The sequence below is a fragment of the Topomyia yanbarensis genome, chromosome 3 (assembly GCF_030247195.1).
Source record: "Topomyia yanbarensis strain Yona2022 chromosome 3, ASM3024719v1, whole genome shotgun sequence".
In the NCBI taxonomy this organism is placed as follows: Eukaryota; Metazoa; Arthropoda; class Insecta; order Diptera; family Culicidae; genus Topomyia; species Topomyia yanbarensis.
The window spans coordinates 70,503,418-70,528,146 of NC_080672.1; the positions used below are offsets into that span (position 1 = coordinate 70,503,418).

Below are 24,729 nucleotides of genomic sequence, written 5' to 3' on the forward strand. Positions count from 1 at the left end.
CTCTGAAGATGGTTTAACTTTGATTGGATTGTCATGACTTCTCTCTTCTGCCACCAAACAAGGCACCCGTATGCCAGTATTGGTCTAACAATTGTTGTGTAGATCCACTGAATGTAATTGGGTTTGAGTCCCCAAGATTTGCCGAAAGCCCGTCTACATTGGCCAAAGGCCATGCAAGCTTTCTTGATCCTGAAATCGATGTGAGCTGTCCAATTAAGTTTTGAGTCGAGAATTACCCCAACGTACTTAACTTGATCTTCAACAATAATTTCAGAGTCAAAAAACTGCAATGGACGAGCTCCGGTTGTAATCCTTCGTTGCGTGAATAGCACCATTGAGGTTTTATTTGGATTAACTGATAGTCCAACATGAAGACACCACCGCTCAACAACACATAAGGCTTGTTGCATCAAATCAAAAAGTGTGTTGATGCAAATACCGGTGATCATTATATGATAATCATCGGCGAAACCATACGTCGGAAACCCAAGCTCATTTAGTTTTCTCAACAAGCTATCGGTGACAAGGTTCCATAGAAGTGGTGACAGCACACCACCTTGAGGACATCCGCAGACACTCAGTTTCCTCATCTCTACTTGTCTTAACGATGAGCACAGATGTCGTGCTGCTTCCAAAATGGATTCGAAAGACACGTTGTCAAAAGCGCCTTCAATATCGAGAAAAACTCCTAAACTTGATTGCTTTTGTGAAAAAGCTTTTTCAATGTTGTAGACAACATTGTGTAACAGGGTGGTAGTAGACTTCCCCCGCTGATATGCATGTTGCATTGCATGCAGCGGGTGCTCGCCCAAGCTACCATCCCGAATGTAGTGGTCGATTAAACGTTCCACTGATTTGAGAAGTGACGCGGCCACCTTTGGGAATGAATTTGACAGTTATTTCAGTTATAAAATTTGACTAATTTTGTGAAAACCACTCCTACAACAGGATGTAGGATTTATCATTTTTAGACTATAGCCATTTGAAAAAACTGATAAAGAAAGTTTGACCCTTTTCAAAAGACAGTCTAGACATTTTCGGAAAAACAAAACATGCAAAGTGGCTTTTTGTGACAAAGTTCTCATGTATAGAAAATTTAATTAGAATCTGAGATGGTGCTGCCAACTCTGAATACGATTTGGCGCGAAATTTGCCTTAAGGTATTTTTTGCACCGAACAGTAAGTGGAAAGTCCGATTAGCACCACTCACATGTTTAAAGCAACATTTGAACTTCGTTCGTTACAAAGCTTTCTTGGGGTCGAAATCATGTTGATAATCACTTTTGTTTTGCACCTGATTCGCGCCAGCCGGTTAAACGTCCTTGTGATTAATGCTATTACAAATTTGATAAGAGGCAAAAAACGAGTGCTCATTCATAATTCTGGCCACTAGCGTTCTGCCAAAAATGCGCTGCGAGATTAGTTCAGTTCCGCCTTTCAAGCGTTGTACAAATTTTTTAAACAGAATAACTTGCATCTAAAGCTATGCAGCTGCTACTAAATTTACTACTACTTACTACACTATTCCAGTTACGTGCTTGTTTGCATGCTTCCAGCGAAGCTCCGGAGGTTACGTTACCTAAACTGGGATCCCTTCGAGGTTCAACCACGGTAAGCGCTTTTAGCAGAAGAACAATTCTGCAGTTTCTGAGCATCCGGTATGGTGAAACAACGGCCGGGGAGTTTCGTTTCAAGGTTTGTTGAGTTAGGTTTACGTCTACCCATTGACCGAACTGAGACCTTTCAGGCGCCTCGAAAGGCACTTCCTTGGTCGGGATTTCGGAATGTATCGCAGTTTGGAACACCATGTCCGCAGCAGATGATGTTATTGCTCTTTCCGAAAAAGCAGTTCGTTTCAGATGTGGAGGATTGTTTAACTCTTTCAGTGTACACTGGTGATGTGAGTGTTTGAGAAAAGTAACGAAGAACTAACATTACGAGTTTTAATTACAGCTATCAGCTAAAACTCCAGTCATGGTATTCTTGCAAGGCCGAACCACTGGAGGATCCAGCTCAAAACAAACCCCCGAGTTCTTGTTGGAGAAGAACATCGTCCTCGTGGTGGTTCAGTATCGGTTCGGTCCATTTGGATTCTTGTCTTTGAAAACTGAAACGATGCCCGGGAATGTTGGTCTTCTAGATATCAAACTGGCTCTCGAATGGATTCGAGATAACATAGCTGAGTTTGGTGGTGATTGCGAAAATGTGACCCTATTCGGTCAATCTGCTGGAGCGGCTGCCATTTCGGCTCTGATGTACAGTCCGCAAATCCCGGACAATTTATTTCACAAGGTCATTCTACAGTCTGGTGCATCTAGTTCTCCCTGGGTGTGGGATAAGGATCCAGTTGGAAATGCGTTGAAAATTGCCGTCTCTGCGGGTTGCAGTGATCGTTCAGAGCAGAGTGAGGAGGTTAGTGATAAATTTAATATAAGCACCAAAAATGGTTGAAAGGGGCCGTACACATATGACGTAGCTTTTTTTCGACGATTTTTGACCCCTCCCTCCCCCCACGTAGCATTTGGTCACAAAATTCTAACCTCCCCCTCGTAAATAACGTAGCATTTACCTACCCCCTCCCCCTCATCCCATGCAAAGCGCCCGGGAGATGAAAAAAAATTACATATGTTTTTCAATTATTTTAAATACCTACATGTCCTTTCAAAATGTTTGACGACTTTTATCAACATTTTCATTATAACAGCAAATTGCGTGTAAAATAAGCCCATTTCATGACAAATATAGTGTTGATAGTTTTGTTTTGAATTTTATAAGTCAAAGGGAGCATGAAGAGAAGTTCTCTCAGTTCACAATCGTGCAGCCGCCAATGATTGTAAGAAGCATACGTTCATCTAAATTACTAAATTTTGTTTGGTTGAATCCGAAGTGAAAATTTAATTCAGCTTTCAAACTAAGTCTACTAATTAGCAACATTAGCTAACTAATGTAGCTAGTTAAATCCGCATACAAAATCTTTTTGTATTTTCGCGAACTTGCAATTCCGCGAATCGTAAAATTTACCTCATGAAAAACCGTAACTTGTTTGAATTTAAATTTATTTCTATTGGGAATGGATGATCATTAAATTGTTTTCTCTAAACAATGGGTTTTAAACTTAATGCTACGTCGCACAACTTCTGACCCTACCCTCCCCCTCGTCACACTTCGTCACAAATTTGGCATACCCTCCCTTCCCCCCAAAATGCTACGTCATTTATGCATGGCCCCAAAGTTGTTTACAGAACCTCCGAAAGATTGAACATTGTCTCCGTGAGATGGACGTTTGGCATCTGATGAGAAGTTTTATCGATCATAAGATGCAAACCACTAGAGCCAAAGGTCTATCGGAAGTCGGCGGAAATCGATTCATAGTGGGGGATTTTCATGGATTCCTACCGCGAACTCCGTGGGATCAGATTCGGGGAGGAAACATTCGACGAAATCTTCCAATGATGGCGGGAGTCGTGAAACACGAGGGAACGTTTCTGCTGACAACAATATATGATAGTTTGAAGAGCCCTGGTTTGCTGGATAGTTCAAACTTTATAAAAATTGGATTGCTGGACAGAGTCAACCGAATTTTGGGAATAGACGATCCAACGGGTACTTTGCTCGGATACCAAATTAGATCGTTGTTCAGCTCGGCCCAGGTGGATAATGGAACTTTTGAAGTACTGGTGGATGGACTGATTGATGTAATTTTGCTCAGCATTTTAAATTAGGCTACTGCTGAAAATCTGCTTTATTATTTCAGCTCATCGGCACAGCACTCATAAAGGCCCCAGTTTTTCGGGAAGTTCAGGTCAATGGACTAGTAAATCCCAATCGAACATTTCTGTATTCATTTGACTATCGAGGGAAGCAGACTCGCTTCGGATATGGTGCGGATACATCCCATTATCCGTTCACCGGTGGAGTTCATCATTCCGATGATCTGTTGTATTTGTTTCCTTTTCCTCCTGGCGAGCCCAGTTTGATTGGAAAAGATCGCGAAATGGCTCAACTCATGGTCGACCTGTGGACATCTTTCGCTGCTGTCGGAATTCCAACGAGTATTCGCAGTACCGTAGATTGGAAACCAATGAGTGGTAAGTGGGTTCATGCGAATACTGACCGCGCCAAAGTTTTTAACGACCTTCAAATTACCATGCCACAAGTATTCAAAGATAAATGAAAGCATCGACAATCTCATACAGTATCCATCTGTTGCCACCCCATATTTAATTTGTGTCGCAACCAGATTTGTAGCCAGCATTTTGTATCGGGAGGGGTTTTCTCGAGATAGTGACTTAAAGAATGAAACTTTGAAAGGTTATTAGTGGCACAATTTGTTTTTAAGGTGCCAAAGAGCTCAAATCGGAATGAGTAGAAAAATGTCGTAGCAAAAACCTGTCTCAGGAAACTCTATCCGCAGTTGCTCATCTAATCGTATTTTATCAGTACGGATGACGAAACGTACAACAAGGCTGACTTCCCCCAACTCCATGGGCAGAAAGATCCCAGCGTCAAGTCTGAGTTTAGCGTCTCAGAATTGGTTCGAGAGAAGCGAATGTCAAAGTTCTTTAATTGCTGATCTGGAAGGCGATTTGTGGATGTGGTGAAATAGTTCAACTTTGTTTTAGCCTGATTATCAGTTAGGTGATATCACACGAATTTAGCGCAAAAGCCATTTCATAATATAACAACTATCTTCATCAATCCTTAAAGTTACCAAACAGTTGGTAAAAACGACAATCGTGGTATGTACATACTCGTAAGAGAGCGTAGTTAAGGTTGTGGTTGGGGGGTTGGGTAAAGGGTTTCATCGTGAAAAAACACTTTTTTTACGATTTTTTAGAACTTTGCGTGAAGCGAATTGTTCAAAACTTTTGTACATTATAGTGTATCATTTCAATAACATTCTGTCATTTTTCTATGCAAAAATAACGACAAACGAATCGGTGACTAAGCTTTTTGTAGAACGTCTCTGGAAAACATGATTTGCGGTATTACCTGCCATTCAAAAACTACTTAACCGATTTCTTCCAAACTTTGCATACACATTCTATGTAAAATAAATACTTAACTCCTAAGTTAAATTTTTGAGCTAATTTTTCGAAAAAGGGGGTTTTTACTCATAAAAAGGCGGAATTTTTCCTGGAAAATATTATTTTTTATTTAAAATGAGTAAAAAAACCCTAACTGAAAGCTTACCTCAAAAATTCAACGTAGGAGTTAGGTATATTTTACATAGAATGTGTATGCAGAGTTTGGAAGAAATCGGTTAAGTAGTTTTTGAACGGCAGGTAACACCGCAAATCATGTTTTTTTCCAGAGACGTTCTACAAAAAGCTTCGTCACCGAGTCATTTCTCGTTAATTTTGCATAGAAAAATGTACAAAAGTTTTGATCAATTCGCCTCACGCAAAGTTCTAAAAAAATCGCAAAAAAGTCTTTTTACGCTGAAACCCTTACCCTATACAGTTCAGATCTTAAGAAACCACTAAGCCTTAAAACAAACGTGCCAAATTTTGATATCATTTCTTCTCCAGATAAAGATTAATTAATTTTTCACTGTCAAAATCTTTTTTTTTTGAAGTTTCTGGATAATTTTTGTATACAGATTTTCGATTCAGAATTTTTCTCCCGCGAAGCAGATCTCCAGATTTTTTCACGAAAAAAGTACAGATTTCAATGTGGCAACCCTGCTCGGGCGAGCTCAATCTCTGGTCGAATGTCGGAGCGAAGACGATAGCAGTAGCCGACAGATATATTTAAATTATGTGCAGTGCGCTGTGTACTGCTTTGCACACCACATGCTCATTCAAAACTACTCAAAATTTGAGTTCCGAGTACTCAAATTCCTAAATCGAGGCAAACTGTCGAAAATGAGTATTGAGTTGAGTAAAATTAACTCATCTCTGGAGTAACCGTTATATTTCAAAGTTATGGGTGAAAAAAATATTTTCAACAAATGTGTAAAGTTGGATGTCGACCAAAACTTTTAAAAATGACGTTGCTGTGAAGGGGAAGATACGGAAACATTCAGGAAAATCAACCGTAAGTTTCGCCAAGTTTGGATTTTTTTCAGATCCAGCCGTTACTACGAGGTTGTAATCTGCAAGCTATCTAGGACCGAAGTCTAGATATCGTATTAACGCCGGGAGGTTCAGGTAAAAAATATTTTAAATACCGATGAATTTCTATATAGATATATTATAAATACGGAATGGTTATTTCTCATATTTTGCTCTTGAGTAAAATGTACTCAAATTTTGACATTTTCAACCCGAAATCAAAATTGAGTAAGCGAGAAAAACTCACTTTTTGAGTACGTGCATTTTTTATGAAATTGAGTGGCTGGCCACTCACTTTTGAGTTATGTTGAACGAGCGTACACAACTGGAGAGTTACGGCACTCAGTGTCAGTGCTAGTTGAGAGCATACCGATGCGATGAATCTAGTACCGCATTGCTTTTTGCTACACTAGAGCTTTTAAAGTTCGACAAAAACCAAATCGACGGTTCTCAAATTTGGAAAGCCGATTATTTTGAGCTTCGTGGAACAACTTACGCTTTACACGGCACACTCTCTTGCTCATTTCGGTGCGTGTTGGAAAGATTTGAGTTATTTAGGTACTCGTTCCGCATAAAAGATTAAAATCTCGGCTTATTGATTTGTGCGTATCGAAAATGTTGAGCACTAGTTAGCTCGACCCGAATCGTAAACCTACCCATTGGGGCCGTACACAAATGACGTAGTTTTTTTAATTCAGCGAATTTCGACCCCTCCCTCCCCCTCGTAGCATTTTTTTTACAATATTCCCCCTCGTCACACATCGCCACAAATTCGCTATACCCGAGCGGAGACTTTCTTTCGCGGTTCGGCTACTGCGTCATGGAGACCATTTAATTCTCTCCTGTCCTTCACATCAAGGTCATCAAAGTTAAAAGTGCCTTGGTGCTCGCGATCAGATGTTCTTTCCTACTTCTTGTACTTACGGGTGACCAATGTAAATCCGTCGTCATTGTTATTATCTTCTTCACCGATTTTGCTTGTCAATATGGACTAAATAAGTGCCATAAATTTGGCATCCGTTTGTGGTTCAGGTATTGGCATTGAAAACTCTTTTTTGGGTTGGTTTGCCGTGGATGCGTTGGCAATCGGTAGAGATCTTGTATCTTCCGCGCGAGGTTGTCCGTGGTGCGCTGTATGATTACAATACTTGCACGTAGGAGTTTGCTCGTCATGGGTGCATAACGTAGTTTGGTTATTAGTAGCCTCGTGGGTTTTGAGTTTTATAGTCAAGTGGGAGGGAATAGGTTTTTAGATCCGCTTCCTCGCCACAAGAACACCGTTAGGTGTACCCGGGAAGAACTTTCTCCACGTATCAGGTGTAACGGATTCTACTTCTCCGTATTGCGACATGTATTTTGCAATAAGATCAGGAGGAGTACGTGGTGATAGGTCATGTAGCTATACATCTACATAATCTTTTTCTATATACACGGGAATCTTAATGCCAACTTTATCACTTTTAGCCACATGCTTCAAGCTGTTAGAAACGTTCAGCTTGGGCTAACGTATTGAATGATATGAGTACTACATTGCGAAGATGACGATACTGTAGATACATAACCTCCTTGAGCCTAAGCTGCATCTTCACCTTCAGCAGGTGTTTCACTTCACGTAAACTCAATCTTATTGAACAAAATTTAAAGTCAACGACCGCTGTGTTGGGTCGGAGCAGAGTTTTTTCGTCGATTTTACTCATGAAGGCAAGAATAAATTAAAAGTTTCTTTTGTTCTCGAGACAATGCACACTAGATCGAGAGGTTGTTAGTTGTTGTTCTCTTGGTTCGATTGTACGTCTGACTTGGGCAGAAGTTGAAAGTAGACAGACAATTGATGTATGACAACCCAGTTGTCAACGACTATTCGTCAAAATGAATACTTCGACAGAACATATTCGTGAAGAGAGTAAACGTGCGATATTTCGATTATTATATCGATTTTGTTGGCTATTTTTGGCAAATTTAAGACTTAGAGAAACGAAAGCAATGAAATTGAAAGATGGATAGGTATTTTAGAACGAATCAGTTATAAACTTAGAACGGAAAACTAGGACTAGACAGGCTCATATGACCATGATCGAAAGGAAATGTGAAGAATCCATTGCCTTCTGCTGGTAGGAGTTGGGCTTTCCACCCAAGTTTACTGCATGGTCATTGATAGAACATAACTCATCATCATGTTTTACCGTCGACGCCGCGAACTACATTGCACAGTACATTTTCAATGTCACCGTAGTCGTGTCCTGCGCACAAGCCTTTAATTTTTTTTATGAATTATTAATCTCCCTAAAAGTGATACATTTCTACCGACTTTCTGTGCTTATATTAAAACTATCTCTTCAGCAAAGTTGTAGAGCAAGCTTTTGCCAACAACTTTGCTTAAAACACAGTGTCCGTATCTTTTATATCTTCAGCATTATTGAAGTAACTTTTTAACTAGCTTTCTGACAAGTTCGGTATGTTCCGTAAAAAGATTTGAATTATCAAAATGAACAATTTTCTATATTACATCAATGGCTTATCTGGTGTATTTTTAAAGTAATTTGTTTTTTTTTCTTTGAAATAAAGTGTTTTAAATGGTGATTTGTTGTTGACCTGAAAACAGCTGAGTTTACGGCAATAGTGTTTTCGAACAACGCTTCAAAAATTGTAAGATTTGTCATTTGCTGCTATGCTTTTCGTGATTAATCTTCCTATAAGTGAGATTTTTAAACAATTTTTTTGTTTGGTCAAAGGAATCAGCATCAGTCTTTCAAAAAGTTGTGACGATTACTTTCACGACTATTTTTGCTGAATACACGAAGTCTGTTCCTTAAATGCTTGAGAAGTTATAGGTCGTTATATTTAGATGGCCCCCAAACATATTTACTTAGATATCTTTTCAATTATCATTCCTACGGGTTTCATATTTTATACGAAGTTAGTTCTCTCGTCAAAATACATAAATTTGATTAAAGCATAATTTTTCTTAGCTCGAGTATTTTCGGAGATATTGGACTTTTTTTTGAAAAACCATAGTTTTTTTTCAAATCATTTATATCTCTACTGGAGAGAACGAGAGAAAAGAGAACTCTATTGAGTTGCAATTTCAGCTCTCTGCTTGTTTTTGCCCGTTCAAAAGTTATTACCTTCTAAATTTTTGCTAATTTTATAAAAAACTGTCTAATAACTTTTAAGTCGTAAGAGATAGACCAATTTATCTTGATAATACGAACAACTTTCTTGAACATACTGAAGCTTTATCTGCAATATTTAAGAAGTTATGGTAAAGAAATGTTTATCAGGGGTCATTGACAAACAACTTCAATAACGCTAAGTGTACTATATATATAGTTATTTTTGGTCTGCTCTAAAGATGTTCTTTACAGTTCTTTAATATTTTTGATGATTTCATCTTGTTTTTCATACTTTGAAAGAAAAATGTATTAAATATTTTAATTCAAATGGGATTAATCACTACATTTATAGCATCAAAAAGAAGGTATTGGATCGTCATAAAACAACTCAGAAGACATCATTGCTTCATACTTTACCATTTTCGTCGAAAAAAAAAACGCTGTGCAATATGATGGATACATGTTTTTAATCACCTAGAATGTATGGGACTCAGCACTCGAATTTTATGTACATAATATTTGAAGATCGTTCATAAAAACCCGCTTTAACCGATGTTCGAAATCTTACAATTTTCCTTAAAGTAAGTAAGAGTTTTCAGAAGCTTAGGGCACATGCTGTGTTCAAAGCTTGGAGAGGTTTTTTGATATTCGTCATTTTTTTTTTTCGAAATGCTTTGATGAAGTTAATTATGAGTTTCATTATTTGGCATTTTGTTAAGTTTTATAGAATTTTGTAAAATTTGCAGACACCCCCCAATGTTTAAGATTTTCCATAAATTCTTAGAATATTCTTGAAACTTCGCGTACTTTCCAGAGATTCTTAAGATTTTTCTTAATACCGTGGGGTTTTCTTGAAGTTCAGTACAGCTGGACTGAATGACCGATAGCCGTCAACGAAATATACTGCAACTGTAATAATATTTCTAAATGTTCAGTTCGCAGAATTCCCCGAGGTTGGTAAAATATGTGTGCAAATCGTGAACACTCTGCTTTCTATAGAAATTGTTAGTAGAGGAGACTGAGGAAACTTGTTCCCCTTTTTTATTTTTCAATCCTACTCCGTGGAATGATAAAAAACTATGTATTTTTTTGTAGTTTTATATTGTTTCTAGGGTTGACTGATAATCATAAAAAAATTACATGGAAATCTTATACTGGACATGAGATATGAGCATTTTTGGAAAACAACAAAAAAATGGAAAATTCTTTGATTAGTGGAGACTCGATCCCTAATTTGGGGAGACTTGATTATTTTTTGAAAACGTGTTTAAAAGAGCATGTATGGTAATAAGCCTATTCTTACCCTTTTTCTATTATCATCCTACCCATCTGAAGCCTTTGGTTAGAACAGCGTCTGCCATCTTTGCTCAACGCATTGGCTCAAATGGTGTTGCGATAATTGGGGTACTCGATTAGAGTTTTTGCTGCGCTCAAACAGAAGATTTTTACCATTCTCAAGACAATTTTGTTATTATATTGGCTCTTAAAAAGAGGCGAATGACCTTAAGGCTAAAACCATCATAATCGAAATAAAAAAATGGCTCCTAATAACAAAGCAAAGAAGCTGAAATAATAAAATTAATAATGAAATTATGTGGTACCCTTCCTAATAGGGCAAAAATAGGTACCTAACTCCATTCAATGTTGTTAATGTATTGTGGTATTGATTAAATTGTTGTGATTAGATATTACTATTTTTGTTACTACATATTACCCATCTCTCACCTAATTTTTATTACGAATTCCCCAAATCTCTGTGCAATTATTTGAAAGCTGTCGTTATTATGGTTGAGGAACTTCAAATGTGGGATGCATGGTTGCTATGTATGCTGTAGTAAAGATTTACAGTTAAGTTTTTGTATGATGAAACGTTCATTTTTGACGGTTTTTTTTGTTATTTTATGGCAACGATGACTTCAATTGTTCTGGTTTGAATTTGGTTATATTCAGTAGTGTGTATGAAGCACGGCGAAGGGGATCAAATCTCCACGAGTTTGAAGGGATCAAGTGAACCCATAGCATCTATTTCAGCAAACTTTGGTACAAATATAGTTGAACAAAAAATCAGCTCAATCATAGCGTATTCATATAATTGACATTCTCCTGTATTTCTGTATGCAAAAGTATAGTATGCAGTGGGTGACATTATCAATTGTATAAAAGTTTGAAAATTTGGAAAATAAATCTTCTTCAGTTCTTCTGGGATTTTTTTCTTTAAATCGGTAAAAATTCGGTAACACATGTCCAATTTATTTTTTGTGTTAAAGAAACTTATGTTTAGATAAAACTACGCAACTTTCTAGTATATTCGATTAGTGTATTCTGATCCGCCTTTGAGTTTCAATGATGGGATCAAGTCTCCCCGGGGATCAAGTCTCCTCAGTCTCCCCTATAGAAAGTCTCTAATGTCTGAAGTATTTCCTAAATTCCATAAAACCTTCGAAGATTATGCATAAAGTTCATTGGAATGTTCTGAAGTTTGACAAAAACAAACTATAACTAACCTGTGTCGTGAGTGTGAGTGTCGTACAAATTATCTGAAGTTTTAAGGATCTCCTTGTAAGTTAGCAATCTCCCGTAATATAACAGACTTTCCTGAAACTTGGCGTCCTTAAAGCTTGCAGATTTTTTTCATACTTGTTAGATTTCCACGATGAATTTATGACTTATCTCAAGTTTGAAATGCTTTTCTGGACTTTACAGAACTACTCTGAGTAGCACACAACTTCTCTAAATTATGTAGAAACTCATAGAACTTCTATAAACTTTATCCTATTTTGTAGAAGTTTACAAAATAAAAAAAATGATGATAGGTGTACGTTAGGCCCAGAAAAATAATGAGTGTGGTACTAGTATTTCAATGAAAACTCAATCGGCCCACTCGTGACTCGATTCCTAGTCCCATCAGGAGAAATTGCTCCAAATTTCAAGCAAATTGGACAAGTCTAGCCACCAACGTACTTGAAGTTTGTATGGGATTTTGACCGCTAGGTGGAACTGTATGCATTGTATTCTCACTATAAGTGAAAATAAAAGAGATAATTTAATTGTCTACAATTTTTTCGAAGACTGCTAGTCAATCCGGTTTTTCACAAAGTAATGTCTGAGTCAGTTTTGCATGGGGCCTAGCAGTGCATGGTTGTGTATGTACTCGAGTCCCGCGAACTACACATTTTTGTGAAATAATGTTTAAATTTAGCTGAATTGTATGTTAAGAAGAATTATAGTACATAATACGTGTATTGGTTAGAAAATTTTAGTTCCACCTGTGACCGCATAGAGGCCGCCAACACTATCTTTTCATAGAAGAGAGATAGAATATCGAGAAGTTCGGAAGAAATACTGCAAAATGCCCGTTCTACAACTTTGTGGAAGATACCAAATTTCTATCTCTCTCCGTTGAAAAGTTTGTGTTAGCGCCCTCTATGTGGTAACATGTGGAACTAAAATCTTCTAACCAAAACTCGTATTATCTACTATAATTCTTCCGAACATGCTTTTGAGCTAAACCTTACACTTATTTCACAAAAATGTTTAGTTCGTGGGAATCGAGTACTGATACACAACCATGCACTGTTAGGCCCCATGCAAAACTGGCTCAGACATCACTTCGTTAAAAGTTTAATAACTGACTAGCAGCCTTCGACAAAGTTGTAAACAATTAAATTATCTTTCTTATTTTCACTTAGAGTGATAATATGATGCATACAGTGCCACCTAGCGGCGCAAATGCGAGCTAGTGGATTTTCTCCACGGAAATTGTCGGAGAACTCCATACAAACTTCAGGGACATTGGTCCGGTAGGTAGAATTGTCCAATTTGCAAATATGGAGCAGGTACCCCTGGTGAGACCAGGAATCGACGCAGGGGTGGGCCGATAGGGGTCATTTTTTTGTCACTCTAGTGTACGTACTATCGAGGCAAAATGTACGTAGGGGAGACCGAGGAGGGTTGAAATTTTTTTTTGTTTTTGTTTGATAAATCGACAAAAACTGTCATTCGATGATTGCTTGTTTTTAAATTTCTTACTTCTGTTTATGCGTTATCAAATTACATCAGAATAACTGGTACAAATCGATAACAAAGCATCAAAATATTGATTTTTGTAACAGTGTTCTCTTTGTTTCAACCCTCCTCATAACGAGGTAAGTTGATACTGCAATGAATGTAAGTTGAAACAAGTAATCAATTATTTTAAATTTTATCAAAACGTTTTCTAAAGCATCAAATGTTACAATTGTGTCATTTTTATTCGTTCACACTAAGATAATTTCTTTAAATGACATGCATTCTTATCACTATTTTTCACAGTGTATATCTACGTTTAAACTTACACTTGTTTTGAAAATTTATGTTAGATTTTAATTACAAATGCAGGAATTTCTGCACTTAACCCCAGAGTAATAACAGTAAGATACTTTACCTAACCAAAAACTAGAACTGTAAAATCAAGAAATTTGATATCGATTTACCATATGTTTAGTTATGTATTATTTTCCAACCACTTCCCCTAGAACATTTTGCAGTGATACTATTTATGACTACGAGTGATACTAGTTTATGAAAACAGCTAATTTGGTTCCATGTCGGTAGTGTTTGGTTCATTTTGAATTATGGTCACTTCTCTCCAAGCTTCAGAAGCTGATAGGAGCAAACAATCAGAACAAATGCACATTCCGTGGTTGTAAATGACCTAGATCTAATACATTGAGAACGTAAATCTCTGTTGTCAATTCAGGAAAGAAGAATGTTGATTATTATTATTTGTTTAGGAACGTTAATGTGATTATAAAATTACCATAAGACTAGAAGTTCATCATCGAGGAGAGTTGAAACAAGGTTGAGAAGTAAGGCTTGATCCACAATTTACAATTTATAAATCGAAAGGGTAGAAAGAAACGCATACAATTCATAAATGTTAACTCTTAGACTACATAATAGTGATATTTTCATGATCGAACATCACTTAATATCCTATTTATACAAATTTAAAGAAAATAACGAAAACTTACTTTTGCTCATTTTTGTAGTGTGTTCACCGTAAATACTCAACAACTCATTTAACGTAGTTGGCGTGTATTGGAGGGTTTGTGGGCACGATATAAATAAAACAAATGCATTATTGTTTTATTCCTAAGGGGCCTTACACAAATGACGTAGCTTTTTTCTGGCGATTTTCGACCCCTTCCTCCCCCTCGTAGCATTTGGTCACAAAATTCTAACCTCCCCCTTGTAAATGACGTAGCATTTCCCTACCCCCCCCCCCCCCCCCCCCGCAACGCGACAGTGAGATGAAAAAAATTACATATGTTTTTCAATTCTTTTAAATACATGTCCTTAGAAAATGTTTGACGACTTTTATCAACATTTTCATTATAACAGCAAATTGCCTACAAGCAAGTACATTTCAGTACAAATGTAGTGTGGATAGTTTTGTTTAGAATTTTACATGTCATAGAGCATGAAGAGAAGTTCACAATCCTGCAGCTGCCAACGATTTTAGGAAGCATAAGCTCAACTAAATTACTAAATTTTCTTTGATTGAATCCGAAAGAAAATTTAATTCAGCTACCAAAATAAGTCTACTAGTTAGCAATATTAGATAACTAATGTGGCAATTTAAATCCGCATGAAAAATCTTCCCATTTCTTTGCGAGCCTGCCATTTCGCGAACAGTAAAATTTACAAAATGAAAAACCGCGTGAAAAGCAACATGTGAATGGAGGAATATTAAACTGTTTTCTCTAATTAATGGGTTTCGTTGCCCGTAAAAAAAACTTAAACTTCATACTACGTCGCAAAACTTCTGACCCTACCCTCCCCCTCGTCACACTTCGTCACAAATTTGGTATACGCCCCCTACCCCCTAAAATGCTACGTCATTTATGCATGATCCCTAACGGTACAGTTTCGCCAGTAATGGGTACTGTTTCAACTGTCCTCTGTTTCAAATTTCTTCGGTTTCCCCTACTATCGCGCTATACCTGTTTATAGCTTTAAACTGTGCGTCGCATCCGTTGTTTCTTATCCTGAACTTCTTTCATCTTCAACAGGCGCTAAAACAATGTAAATTCAAACGTTACAGTCGCGTTTGATTTTTACTGCAATTACTGAAACTTTATATACGTGAATATGCGATAGACCACACGATTATAAAACGGAAGTTGAATACACACTATCACAAGCGACAAACACGTTAACTTACAAACGCTCAAGCCTTTCGCGATCATACTTGTATGCAATTAGCGAACACCCATGCGAACCCAGACAGAAATGGACCCCTGGACCCGAACGCTAAAGCTCACACCTTCCACGCACACACCGCCACAGGAATCACAATTAAACTCATACATACAAAGTCACGCGCAACAATTACAGGTATTCGTCGGCAACCATAAGAAGTGCATCTCAAAAGCAGAACTTATCATTTCAATGCTGACGTTGGATCTGCGTTACCTGTGTTCAAGACACCATAGCTTCGTTCATCAGGTCAAAGATGTATGAAACCCACTAGCCACCACCCTCGGACCTAGCTGTTCATAAAGGGGAAAAAATGACTGAAACAATTACTAAAAAAAATGACCAGGAAATACCGCCACAGGTCTCATCACATTGTTAGGTGTATCAAAAGTGTTTTGCGAGAAAAAATTCCAAGCATAATGTAAAATTAAACTTTCATAAATTAGTTGTTCCTTTGCGATGTAAATATAAGCATTATTTTCCAATTCCAGATTACGCCGGTCCGTATCTGCACATCGACGAACAGTCCCGACTTGGCACAAACTTCTACGAAGAATTTTCAATTGCCAGTGACGAGAGCCGCAAACCGCCCGAAGCATGAATGGAATTCGGTAGCCTACAACTTCTTTCTCAGGAAGTCCTAACGATCCTAAAAAGCCTAATTAGCGTGCAAACAAAATAACACGTTTCTTGATATTTTTTCCTATTTCTAAATAAACGTAGAGGGGTAAATCTTCTTGTTCGACAAGATCTGGGCACAATAGGCGCTCAGGGTCACAACCGGGCGGAACAAAAGCGCCCTTCTGACGATTACAATACATCTCGTCGATTTTTGTCCTTCGCCCATTCATTCGATGAATGAATGTAAAACATGCAGAATCATACGCACCTCAAATGCCAAATAAACCCAAAAAAAGTGAAAGACGAAGGTATCGAAAGCTGTCGTCAACACCAACGCCATCCAGTGCTGCTGCGAAAACTCCACGCTAAGTCCTGTAAGAGGATCCTTCATCTCCCTTTGCCGGTGAGACCTTTTTCTATTGCTTTCTAATAGTGGCGGCGGAAGTGGGCGTTCGAGCATTTTTGCGTTTGACACTTTTCCTCTGTTCGAAGCCCGTTGTTGTTCTGTTCGATACCGAATCATTTCACGCAGGATAGTGTGTATGTTAATGGTGTGAATGAATTTGATTTCTGAAATTTCACATCTCCTCCATAGAGTAACAACAGAAAAATAGGGACCGAGAAGGAGGGGGTGGTTCCAACAAAGGACCAAAGGTGTTATTATGTGACCGGGTTTTGTTGCAATTATTTTAAATGTTTTCTCAAAGCGATTATGTCGCCATTCAGCGAAACCCACCGGGACGTGACCGAATTTGTGCCGACGAGGAGTAGGAGGAGGACTAGGAAACCCGGAAGCGGGCGCCTGGGAATTGTTGGTGCGCATTTGTAATCCACGAACAGGATAATGGTTGATCTGGTGATGGCAGTTCTGCCCTAACAAAGAACTCGAAGAATGAACCACAATCAGTTTGTCAATTAGAAAGAGATTTACACGGAGTCAGATCGAGTTACAGTGGGAGTGATTGGTTTGGGATATTTTGTTTTGGGATATTTCTTTTGGCGTTGGCGACATTTCGTTTATTTGAATAAAATTATTTGAATTTTCAATTACTGGAAAGAAATGTATAATTCGGATACAACATACAAAATATTTTTAATAAAAAAACCGCAACCCGACCCTCGATAGCATTGTTTCGATAGGATCTCGGTTTCAAAAAAATAAATGAACTCATTGACATTAAACGCCCGAACAATATGCGAACAGAGCATACATTTCAGCCTTCTCTCATTATGCTCCTCACGGGCTCGGTCGGAATAATCCCCATCAATCAACGGCGAACAGTTTTAAAATAAAAAAGTCCTCCGATAAAACCTTTGTACGAAACAGAAAAACCCATGTTCCGAAGAATCGTATCGCAGCCACTTGATCGAACTGTGAAGTGTCCTTCTCGGAGTGAGTGACTGGAAAAAAATACTCCATAATTGCTGCACCGCGATAAGCGATCTGGGACCGACCGACCGAAATCGCAGTCGAGTGGGCCCACGGAAAGCCGGGATGGAAGAAGGAAGGAATCAACCCGCTCGCTCCTCTCGTCCGGTCCGGACTCAAGTGGGCATCGCAGTCTGGTCGGAGGCCGTGTGAGCCTACCACTGTTTCTGTGGCTATACAAAAACCGTGGGACTTCGCGTGGCTCGTTTCCGGATCCTTGCTTGGCGCGGAAGGGAGACCCAGTTGGGAAGGAAGTTAAACCCTTTGAGAATTAGTGCGAGAAGCAAAAAAAAAACGCTGGTTTCGTCGTCGCACTGCTTTCAAGGATGCTTGAGACTAATTGATCTTTTGCCTTTCGATTCCGCGCGGAGTTGAAACGGAATCGAACTTGAGAAAAGCGAACTGATTAAGAAAATGCATTGTTTGTTCCCTCTGCGATTGAAGAGGGGTTCGATTTTGGTTTTTGTGGTGAGAAAAGTTCCGTCAAGTGGTTTTTCGGGTGGAATAATTGGTTACGTGAAACCAAAAGTACGACAAACTCTCGCGAAATCGATTGACCGATTGGAGGGTTGTAATCGAGACTAACTGAGAGTGACATTTCTTAGTGAAGAATTGGAAGGGGTCTTATTTTTAATAAGCGCTTCTCGGAATCGTTGAAGTTATTGTAAGCTTAACCTTCCGGAAGTCGCGCTTGTGCACTGAGTGCACGCTGCTCTGAAAATCTAACGAAATCGTCTTAGCGCATCAGAGGCTGCTCGTTCAGTGGGTCATTTGCGCGGCTTCCGGAGGGTTAGTGAACTCATCTGTATATGGAGTTTCCAACCATATTATGTTAGTCTTCAAGTAGGTTTTGGGTAGCCCGAAAATTAACTATGAATATATGAAATTAAAAACTGCCATGTTTCAAAACTATCCATTCAAGCAATCTCTCGTCATTTCTCGCCATTTTCCATCCCGTTACTAGGGAACCAAAATGAATCTTTGTGGTTGCTCTCTGTGGTTTTGTTCGATGTGAAAAACGAACACTTTTATTTGACAACCTGTAATTTTCGGCAGTCTCACACTCCCTGCTGTCGCCACGCCATGAGGGGTAACCCTTTCCGCTTCCATACTGGATGGACTTACCCGGGAACGAGAAAAAAACGCCGTTTGATAATTTCAATATTCATCACTTTCCTCCGCAGTTGAAACACCATGCCTCATCTAGTCTGCGGTTTGAATGGAGACCATCAGCGCCACTGGATGGGCAAAACAGTTAACGCTAATAATTGTTATTATTATTCTGTTATTATGATCGCTATTGTTGGGCCCACTTCACTAGGTAAGGCATCTTCCATGCAGTGCCGTTCGATTGGGCTGCCGTTTTCATCGAAAATCTTGGAAATCAATGTCAAACAACAGCAGCTTGGTCCAAGGCAGAATGAGAAAATAAATCTGGGAGGGTACCGAAAGGCTCAAACTTATAATTATATGTGGCTTCTGGCAGAGAACTCTTGTTCGGAGTTGGATAGTTGGATTAGAAGAACGTTTGAGCGCATGCATCAGACAGGTAACCTTTCGAGCCTAGCTCAGTTTTAGAGGCAAATCTTTACTACTACGTAAAAGTGATCTTTGATGCAATGAATGAAAATGAGCAAGTTTACTCAATTTGCGGACTAATAATCTGAAACATTTACTAAAGTTATTGAATTATTAGGCCTGAAGCAATCCGTGAATGTAATTATTTTGAACCTATTATTGATTTACGGATTTCATTTTTAAAATGCTTTTCAGTTACTCCACCTTTTGAGAAATCACATTTTGACGTAGAACTACGTCTGACGAATTTCGTGCCAATTCGAACAAATGTTGGCAGCACCCTCTCAGATTTGAATGAAACTTTCTGTACATGAGAATTTTGTCACAAAAAGCCAATTTGCTTACTTTGTTTTTCCAAAAATGATCTAGACTGTCTTTTGAAAAGGATCAAACTTTTCTACCATTTTTTCAAATGGCTCCAAAAGTCTAAACATAACAAATCCTACAAAAAATGTTGTACGAGCTATTTTCAAAAAATTAGTCAAATTTTTGAAAATATTTTACGAAAACTCCATCTTTGATTTGGATGAAATTTTGTTCCAAGATAGGTAATTATGTTCCCTACCTACCGTCAAAATTTCAAGTTGGGCACTTTCACGGAAAAAATGTTATTTAAAAAAAAAACTTTTCTTTGTCCAAACTGATTTTTTTCAGTGCATTTTTATTGAAAACTAAACCAATGAAAGATATAATCATCTCAGAATCAAATTTCCCAACTGTTAGTTGCCTGATACATGCAAAAAGTATCAGTAACGAATTTGGTATATATTCATAACAAACTTGAATGTAAACTTTCAAATGAGCACAATAATTAATTAACAAATAGGCTTCTACTTTTCCATTTTTTTAAATAATTAGCGCGATGACGAAGTCGACCGATAAATCGACACACAATGACCTCTACTACGAGCCGTGTCCAACAACCCCGCCATTAGGCTGTGGAATAATGTTTGCAAACACGGCCCACAGCAAAAATCCATTCACATCGACCCGCAAGTCGGCTATGCCAGCGCGCACAGACCAGTGGTTGTCTGTTTGAGCAGGTGCGTAGTATGAAAAAACACCACACATAAAAAAGGCCCATAAGCTCTTTCGGTCTCCTTGATGCACCCTAAACGGCGCGCTCAGATTTTCTGTTTTTGCGCTCACAATCTCATTCCCAAAAGAAATCCTTTTTGAGCATTGAGCTGTTCGCGCACAGTTCGAGATGAGCGCAACGCTCACGAAAAAAATCGATAACACACACACTCAAAAGAAATTTTGTTAGTATTTGGTTTCGTATCTCTCTTCTACATCTCACATTCCCACACCCGACCACCACAAGCAATCTCATCAAAATGGGTGATGCTCTAGGGGCAGATCACTCTAAGAATGTTTAACAAATTTGCATCAAATTAGAAAAAATGCATTTAATTTCCATTTTTGCATCAGCTTTGCACTCCCTCGCAGAAAAGTTTGTTTAACAAACGCCCTACGCTGATCCACTTTGTTCGACGTTTTGTTAAATGTAGGGCTGGTTTTTCTGTAGGGTTTTGACGTCTTACACGCAACGCAAACAACATTACACACAACGCAAAAACATTGCACGCAACGCAAATTACCTTATGAATTTCTATTTTGATGGAAATAAATGCATTTAATTTCGCTGATTTTTAAAAATGCATCACAAGTGATCTGCCCCTAGGTGATGCTGCACTGCATTTTGTTTTGTTTCATTCTTTTCTGCGCTGCTATAAATAGCTCATCACCTGAAACTTCTAGCAAAAACAATCGTGCTATCAGAGATTAGAGCCCACAAACTTCGCTTCACTATAAACACCTCTTTACTACCGTACCATGACGACATATACTCGTTCAGAAGTAAAATGGCAAGCTTCACACTAATGATGAGTGAGATAATATCGATAATATTGAAGCATTTTGCTTTGTACCATTTTCCCACTGTAATTAATATTCCGTTTGTATGTATGTGTGGAACTCAGCGTAACAAGAAAAAAAATATGAGTGATGGGTATCAGGATTGGAACCGACAAACATCTATTCGTTAAAATGCCTATTTGCACTCTAGACCATAACGACGCATGATTAAATCTTTTTTTTCGAGAGTTTTGCTGTAGAGCTTGGTTCTCGAAAGGGCTCCCCGTCAGAATCACACACTACAGTTGCAGACGAGACAGGCAACGTCGCCCACTAAAACACTGATTAAGGCTAATTGCAGCGGGTCCTGATTCTGAATGTGATATTTATTGTACGATTCAGATATGTGCGAGCGTAGAGATTTTGCAATCGCGTGTATCATCGCGAAGGGCTCGAGCATTTGTACATTAACGTGTTTAATAGCGTGTGCGTTTGTATGTTGCGTGTGCTAACGTGTAGGTGACTTCGCGTGTATAATTTCGATTTTATAACCGTGTGCATTCCGCATATTCGCGTATGTTGTTGGATGATCGCGCGCGAACCGTGAATCTGATACTTATTTTTCGGAGTACGGGTCAGAGGCTAGAAGAAAGGAATCGCCCGGACGTGTTGTTATTACCGTTCAGTATTTTTCAAAGTTTTCCAGTGATATACAGTATATACAACAGAAAAATGAAGTCAGTCGTTCAGTAGGTCGTTTTTCCTGTTGAGTTGCGTGTTAGTAGGTTGAAATATCGCGAGAAAAGTGTGATTTTGCATAGAGAGTTATCGGCACACGTTACCATTGAAGTATGTGAAGCAAGCCGCCAAAAATACGCCCGTTCGTTCCGCTTAGTGTCTACAGCGCCATCTGGACCAGAGTAGCCGATACAACAATTTCACGGATGGAGGAGAATTCTTCACAGAAATCTCATGTATTTATGTATTCAGAGCTGGTGAGATCATATCATTTTTTTAATGCTTGTACACTTTCGTAAATATTTTCCTTTTTGTAAATACGTCCCAGAATCAAAAATATCATTTTTCATTCTGGAAGTGCGAATATTTTGCAAATATCCAATTGATACGTGGATGTTTTCGCGCGGTGCTAATTGTATATAAAGGCGACCTCAGAATGTACGTAGAGCTAACGCCTTTTATTTCCAGGGCTAAACACTGTACATCTATCGATGAAAACAAATTTTTCATAAAATAAATGCAGACAAGTTTCTTCCATAAAAGCACTACTGGGCAGTGGGGTATGGATTGTATATACACACACATGGTTTAGATACTAGAAGAAAATAAGATCTTCCATATCACTAGAGTTCCCGGTCATGTCCAGTACCGTCTTTACTCATGGGTACACTGGGTCAGGTCCAAGAGCCCCGAGAATTTGGGGGCACCTAACATAGGATGAAATAAAAAAATTCTAAAGGCTATATTCCAAAAAATTGCGCGCAATCGATTGTTTATAATTTTCTACCGTGTCGATAATATTGGATCAGTAGCAGCTCGGAATCGCACATTGCACCTTTTTCCATGTGATAAAAGAGCAGGTTATCAAGCGGAACTATGGTAGCGGTAGAAAACGAGGCACTGCATGACCAAGATTGTAATCACCAAATTTACACGTCAGTTAAACATTCCGATTCAAGTTTATTTTGGAGCAAAACAATAGAATGTTTTGTACAACACATATACAAAAGGCACCAAGCAGGAGCGGCAATCAGAACACGGTGGCAAAACGTGCACATTAAAAATAATGAATTTTCGAAAACCCAATCGTGCCTGAAGTTTGTATAGGATTTTTCGTCAATTTACATGGAGAAAACCCACTAACTCGCATTTTTGCCGCTAGATGGCACTGTATGCATCGTATTATCACTGTAAGTAAAAATAAGAAAGATAATTTAATTGTCTACAACTTTGTCGAAGACTACTTGTCAATCCGGCTTTGTGAAAAGAAGTTATTAAATTTTTAACGAAGTGGTGTCTGAGTAAGTTTTCTATGGGGCCTAGTTGTGCATGGTTGTGTATCAGTACTCGATTCCCATGAACTATACATTTTTGTGAAATAACCGTTAGATTTAGCTCAATAGTATGTTCAGAAGAATTGTAGTAAATAATACGGGTCATATTTTGGTTGAAAAATTTTAGTTCCAACTGTGACCGCATAGATGGCGCCAGCACTAACATTTAATAGAAGAGAGATAGAATATGGAAATGTTCGGAAGAATTATTGAAAAATTCCTGCTCTACAACTTTGTAGAAAACACCTAATATCTGTCTCTTTCCGTTGAAAAGCTAGTGTTGGCGCCCTCTATGCGGTACAATGTGGAACTAAAATTTTCTAACCAAAACATGACTCGTATTATTTACTGCAACTCTTCTGAACATACTATTGAGCTAAATCTAACGGTTATTGCACAAAATATTTTAGTTCGTGGGAATCGAGTACTGATACACAACCATGCACTGCTAGGCCCCATGGAAAACTGACTCAGACATCACTTCGTTAAAAGTTTAATAACTTCTTTCAACAAAGCCGGATTGACAAGTAGTCTTCGATGAAGTTGTAGACAATTAAATTATCTTTCTTATTTTCACTTAAAACGATAATACGATGCATACAGTGCCACCTAGCTGCAAAAATGCGAGTTAGTGGGTTTTCTCCATGCAAATTGTCGAAAAATCTCATACAAACTTCAGGTACGTTGGTCCGGCAGCTAGACTTGTCCGATTCGCTTCAAATTTGGTGCAAGTACACCTGGTGGGACTAGGAATCGACTCAGGGGTGGGCCGATAGGGGTCATTTTTTCCTGTCACTCTAGTGCACATGAAGCTATATAGAAAGTGGAGGAAGATGGTGTCGAAATTCGCTACAAAATCTTTGTTTGGCAAGTGATTCGCGGATGTGTCAAATATTCAGTTTTTCACGATGGCTGGGACTATGAATGGTAAAATATATAAGGAAGGCTTCAACAGTGACTTCTAGACTTTTTGAGGTCTGGTACAGAAACAATAATGTTATTTTACTACTACACTCCATCATACAAAAAAATTAGACCGCCATGAAGGCATACCGTTTTCCCACAAAAAAGCTTGAAAATGCCTTCTGGGCTACACAAATCAACCCGATCGTTACCCTAAATCTGAGCATGGGAGTCAAGACAAATGTGTGTGCCTTTCAAAATATCTGAGGCACCTCGAGTATTTGGTGACCTAATGTTGCATAGACAATTTTTTTTGATAGGTTCCAATATTTTTTCCGCAAAAATTCTTGTCCTTCAGAAAAAAAAATAGAAATTCAGTTTTACTTTGCTTAATTCAAAATCTCAGTTTACGGTAATATAACAAATGCAGAAGCATATTTCGCGTCACAGTGCGTGCAAGAATCAGAATCAGGAATCGCTCAATGGCAACAAATAGAACCGTATGTAGTCGGGGAGCTATACCTCAAGCCAGCACTAGATATGTTTTCTCTTTCGATTGTTGTACATGATTGGCATTGGAATGATTTGTACCACTCATATTTATAGGTTCGAGTAATTTCGATGTTTCGTTATGAAAACATTAAAAAAAATTAAGTAACATCTATGGTATTGAACATTTATGTTTTCGAATGATAAAGATATTAATTATAGATATTATTCAAATGTATTTTCCGTCGATCTCTTTCTGCACATCACCAACACAAGAAACGTGACTCCTTCGTCTGAACCATACAACTTGCCACTTAATCACTTACCAATTTGTTGAAATGGATTAACAAAACGTCTGTCAGAATATATAA

The 24,729-nt window shown here is 38.3% G+C and overlaps 1 protein-coding gene across 1 annotated transcript; it reads left to right on the plus strand.

The window, feature by feature from the left end:
- The first annotated feature begins 1,485 nt into the window (after positions 1–1,485).
- On the plus strand, positions 1,486–16,010 carry LOC131686986 (glutactin-like). Its single transcript, XM_058971022.1, has 6 exons — positions 1,486–1,695; positions 1,748–1,900; positions 1,954–2,419; positions 3,241–3,695; positions 3,755–4,088; positions 15,901–16,010. Exons 1-6 carry the CDS (start codon positions 1,486–1,488, stop codon positions 16,008–16,010), a joined length of 1,728 nt encoding a protein of 575 aa, XP_058827005.1.
- Positions 16,011–24,729: the final 8,719 nt, after the last annotated feature.

Coding starts and splice junctions, on each gene's coding strand:
- LOC131686986 (XM_058971022.1), top strand. CDS start 1,486: ATGCAGCTGCTACTAAATTTACTACTACTTACTACACTATTCCAGTTA. Junction 1,696..1,747: donor CCGGGGAGTTTCGTTTCAAG/GTTTGTTGAGTT, acceptor GAGACCTTTCAG/GCGCCTCGAAAGGCACTTCC. Junction 2,420..3,240: donor GCAGAGTGAGGAGGTTAGTG/ATAAATTTAATA, acceptor AAAGTTGTTTAC/AGAACCTCCGAAAGATTGAA.